Source organism: Marmota marmota, unplaced genomic scaffold, assembly GCF_001458135.2.
Source record: "Marmota marmota marmota unplaced genomic scaffold, marMar, whole genome shotgun sequence".
Classification (NCBI taxonomy): domain Eukaryota; kingdom Metazoa; phylum Chordata; class Mammalia; order Rodentia; family Sciuridae; genus Marmota; species Marmota marmota.
In genome coordinates, this window is record NW_026000169.1 from 74,231 (window position 1) to 79,970 (window position 5,740).

The window sequence follows — 5,740 nt, forward strand, 5'->3', positions numbered from 1 at the left end:
TGGTCCTCACAGTGGACTACCATGGTATGTAGGTCAGGAATATTATACCGACTGAATGAAGAGCAGGCAAGACCATTAGGACCTGGGGTTTGTATTGGAGGAGAGGAATGTGTTCCTAGAGACTGAATGTATTTTAGGAAGAATGCAGGGGAAAAGGTGGCCACCTGGTGCATTGAATGGCCACAGCTGCTGTGTAGCATGATTGATGATTAGTCTTATTCTTGTAATTAAAGAGGGAAAATTTATCAGAGTGGAGAGATCAACCAAAAGAATCACAATAGCATGCTGTTGATGAGGAATCATATTCTAGAATCTAATGTAAATCACTTAGTGATTTCTGATAATTTGGGACTCATTTTGAATGACTTCTTCATGGTTGTTGTCAATCATATTTTGTTATTTTCTAACTTTCACCATCTGCTTTGTGTTGGGCTAATGAGAATTGTAGCTTCTCAGCTATCTATTTAACAATTTATTATTTTATTGTTCTATAACATAACTGTTAGTATATATAATACTTCTCTTTCTAATAAGGTCTGAATTATATCAGTGTCTCATTTCAATCCAAGCTTTAAATGATTTTTTACATGTCACTTGTTCCAACATGTTATGCAGATATTTTTGTTTATTAATCAACTTTATTTAAGCAAAATTTAGGTGAAATAAAATGAAGGAATTTTGAATTGCAGTTTATTCTACAACATATGGAATCTTTTAACAATCATATGTTTTAAACTGAGAAATATCATTTTGTTACATCTTAGGCACAATTCTTTTTTCTCCATAAATTTAATTTTTCATTTGCTTAACATCACTCTTAAACTTCTGTCTTTGTATTAGTGTGCCTGGCCAGTCACAAAATACCACATGTTCAGTAGCTTAAACATAGAAATTTATTTCCTTACAGTTGTGGAGTTTGGAAGTTGTAGATCAAGTGACCAGCAGAGTTGGCCTCAAATAAGGCTGCAGCCAATTTTGCTGATGTGTAGGCAGGTTACTTCTCACAGGACCTGTCCTTACATGGCCTTCTCCATGCATAAAAATTCCTGGTATCTCTCCTCCTCTTATAAGGACACCAGTCTCACTGGCTTGAGGACCCCTCATGAATTTATCTGATGTTAATTTCTTATTTATTTCCTAAGGCCTTTCATCTAACTCAGTCAGAAAATGGGCTAAAGATTCAATACATGGATTGACAGAGTTTTCGGGGAGCAATTGATATAGTCCATAATGGTTTTTTTGAAGCAAACGCATAAGCAAGATTTTCAGTGAAGAAGTGTATGTTGGAAATAGCACTACTCATTTTTATTTGGAAAGGATAGTAAATAATTTAATACCTAGGACATATTTTTAGCTAAATATTTAGGATTACCATCATGTTTCATAGGACTTTGAAAATACATATCAGTCAGCTTCTGGTATATCGTTTTTTTTTTCAGACTTTGCTCCTGATTAAATTTGGTTTTTCCTCTTTTGAGATTACTGCCCTATACTTTGTAGATACTTTCTGAATTTCTATTTGCCTCTGATGATGCCATTATACAATAATATATACAGGTATGAAAATATCACATATGATATTTCAATAATTATGGAACATATACTGGAAAAGATACATGTACCACTATTAACATGTATTTTAGTTGATTCGAGGAAAAGGAAATTTATTATCACCTTAATAAATAACACTTGAGGCTAGGGTTGTGACTCAGTGGCAGAGCACTTTCCTAGCATGTGTGATGCACTGGGTTCAATTCTTAGCACCACATAAAAATGAACAGACAAAATGAAGGCATTCTGTCCATCTACAATTACAAAAAAAAATTAAAAATAAATAAATAACACTTGGCCCTTTGTTTATAGCAACTTTATTCATTTATATTAGAAACAAACCAAACATACTTCCAGGGGTGAATGCAAATAAACTGTTGTATATACATACATGAATTACCACTCATGTACTAGACATCCATATGGATGAATCTCAAACACCTATGCTGAGTGAAAGAAGGCAACCTCGGATACATCCTTTATGATCTATTTATGTCACCTTCTGAGAAAAGCAAGACTATAGGGAGAGAAAACAGATGAGTATTTGTAGGAATTGGGGTTCAGGGAGGATTTGACCACAAAATGGAAGTACACGAGATTGTTGGGGGTATTGCAACTGTCATACGTCCCATTTCTAGTGGCATATACATGAATTTATTAAAACTCACACAACTGTACAACATTTGATACTTTAAACACAGGCTTTATTTAAGTATCACAGGCAATAAGGAAGAGAAAGATCTCTGTAGGAGGATTTTAAAAAATATTTTATCAAAGGTAAAGTCAATACTAACATTTACTGGTGCGACACTAGCAAATTCTAAATTCACAAGCAGAGATTCCAGTTGTCACCACAAACATTCATTTTGAATATTCAAGAATTTTCATTATGTAGCAAATATATATATATTATTATTACAAGGAAGAAGTAAATAATTATAAATAATTACATGCAAATAATACACTTGTAACTGCAAAGGATAATATTCAGATTAAACCAAAGCACTTGTGACACCTTAGTGGAATAGCTGTCTTCCAATTCAACAAATAAACAAGGAAAAACAATATGCTACCTTTTGTGGACATATTAACCAGGAGCAAATATCATAGAAAAAATTAAGAACATTTCACATAGGCACCAAAATTGCATACTCTTTTACATGTTTTTCCACCACATTTGTGACATGGGGGAGAAGCCTCCTGTGGATGCTTCATAACAACTTGGGGCAGGGATGCAGTTCTGCAGGGGGTTATTATCCTACCTCTCTGCTATACATTCACACAGTACTAGATGAGTATGAATATCTCAGAACCTCAGTTTCTTCGCAGGAAATATAGTACCTCAAATTTATGAATTATACTGATAATTGGCCACATAAAAGTTGCAAGGTCCCCTTTTTAGTGGCTATTTTTGCAGATGCCCGCTTTGTATTTTATAGTATATGTTTCCCATTAAAATGTCTCCAAAAGACACATAGTTGTTCAGCATAGATTTTTTTTCAATTAATATATGAATAAATGACAATAGGAAAATGAGAAAATCCTTTCCAAATACAATCCCTACAATTTGAAGAAATGTGTTTGGGAAAACCAATCATGAATAAAGAATTTATCAACTTAAAAAATATACAGAATTCTGTCACTAAAGATTTGACAACATTGATCACAGGTCACATAACATTGTTTCCCTGTCCTTTAACTACCTGTCAGCCTAATTTGTTATAAAACTTTTACCTGTTTTATTAGCTCACCTTTTGATTTGCTACCTAATAAATATTAATATCATACAAATAACAAAAATTCTTGGTAATGATATGGTTGTAAGTTTTTCTAATTTTCTGTTTCTATGACAAACTGATCTTTTTCCTGTTTGTTAAATACAAGTACATGATGAAATAAAGTTAACATAAGCACTAATTTTTCAGAGTAATACTCATTAAAAGACTATTATCAATCAAGATTCAGTTGTCCTATGCATTAAAATTGAAATGTTTTGTGAGACATATTTGAAAACCATTGAACATTATTTAATATATTGCAAAATGCATTGTAGTCTCCCATGGATTTCCAATGTAAATTGTATATTTCTAATAATGATTAATACCTTCCAAGAATCTGAAACTGATAAAAGAGGATACTCAGAACAAGTCAGCCTCATGATTATGAGGAAATTTTTAAAAACATTTGTAAATTAGGTCTTGTATTTGAAATAATGGATTTAGTGTGTAGATGTCTAATAGTTATATTTCATTTTTCATTTCTTAACTGCTATTTTAGGCACTTATTCTAAATTAAAGAATTAATTTATGAATATAATTATAGTTTTATTTTTAGTGATCATGTTTCATATACAAAGATACATACATAAATATTCTATATTTTACATTCCTCATTTTAAAATCTAAAAAGTTAATGACTGACAGAAAATTCATATTATTTATTACTATAAAGCTTATTATCTTTAATGAGTTGCATTGATATCCTTGCATGTATAAACATGCTAATATACAAATTTGCATATGTACTGCTAAAGTTGCAATATATGTGGTTATAATATATTTCAAACATAATTTTATAAAATTCATAAAGCTATATTTCATATAAGAATATTTGGAAAGTATAAACTTACAAGAATTTTGTGTTAAATTACTTCTTTCTAGAATATGCAAAATGATCCCAAAATGGTCTATGGACCTGATGGCTCAGAATCTTGGGACTTGCATCTCAGCCACCACAGCACTGACTTGAGAGGCCTGTCTCAGCTTCCCATTCCCTAGAATCAGGACAAATGAGTGGCCTGTAGGGAAAGCTGCCCCACCAGCCTTAGTCAAAAACACAATCAGATTACTGTTCAGGAACCCAGAGGTCAAAAACTGAACAAGAAAGGACAGAAAGAAAATGGCATATAGTAGCAGGAAGGCGATCACAGTTTGCAAGGCTTTCACGTGGGCCGTGGTGCTGGTGTCTTTGGACCCTTTAGCACTGTGCTGCATCCTCTTCAGATGTTTCCACAGAGAGAAGATTAGCAGGAGAAAAGTGATCAGGGACACGGTGAAGGGTACGAATGTGAACACAGTAGTGGTGAATGATAAAAGTATGAAAAAATGTACATCTCTACTCAGACCGGAGCTGTCAGTCAGGTTTCCTCTGTATTCATCAACACAGAAATCAATGTATAGATTTATAACCATAATGTTTAAAAACAAGACGACAAGAGACACCATCAGTGTCACTGAAATAACTATTTTAATTCTCCACCTTAAGTACAGAAAAACAGAGTTAGAAAATGTGGCTATCTTGAGAAAGTAAAAGATGCTGAGGCTTGTAGCAAACCAGATGCTGAAATGATTGATTACTGTATAGGTAGAATAAATGATTCTGATAATCATTACAGTTGCCCATAAATTTGAATACAGCACAGGTACCCACCAATCTAGAAAAAAAATCCAAACCATACCAATTCTGGAGAGTGCCAAAGCAGTGAGGATTTGATCAACTGAAGAGATCTTTCTTCTTTTGACCCAGTCCACGCAGTTCACCAGTGCTATGAATCCATTTCCTAAATTTCCCATTATGAATTCCACACTTAAGATAATTGAAAACATGCTCTGTTCAACACCAACCATTGTCTGTTAGAAAAACTCCAATGACTAAAATCACTGAAGATTTGCTAATGCATCCATCTAAAAGGCTATGTATAATTAATTCATGATAAAACTCCCATCTTCAAGGTCAAACCAGCAAACATCAAGATTTGCTCATGAGTTGGTTCACAGCTTTCTTCATGAAAATCTTGTGATTTCCCAGACAGCACAGCTAAGCATCATCCTGATATTGTGCTCTTACACACAGTTGCTTTTTGTAGTTGATGCTGAAGGAAATGCTGAAATCTCAGGTACTCAAATGCAAATAAAGATTCATTTATTTGCATTGATTTGCTATTTTTCCCTTAACTACATATTTTAGTCAGACTACTTAAGTCATGGGCAAGTAACCTTACAAAATACTAACACATATAGCATATAATTAGATTCTAAACTGGTATGCAGGACTTCCTAATCACTGAGGTTTTAAACACTTCAAAATTAGGTTCTATGTAGACATTTTTCCAATGATGTTCAAAACATGATAGTTATCCTATAATCATATATATATATATATATATATATATATATATATATATATCAAA

At 32.9% G+C, this 5,740-nt stretch overlaps 1 protein-coding gene across 1 annotated transcript; it reads right to left on the reverse strand.

Annotated features, from left to right (window-relative positions):
* Window positions 1–4,237: 4,237 nt before the first annotated feature.
* LOC107152745 (taste receptor type 2 member 14-like) lies at window positions 4,238–5,177 on the reverse strand. Its single transcript, XM_015498263.1, is given in 2 exon segments — window positions 4,238–4,297; window positions 4,299–5,177. Coding segments are annotated over 2 exon segments (939 nt in total).
* Window positions 5,178–5,740: the final 563 nt, after the last annotated feature.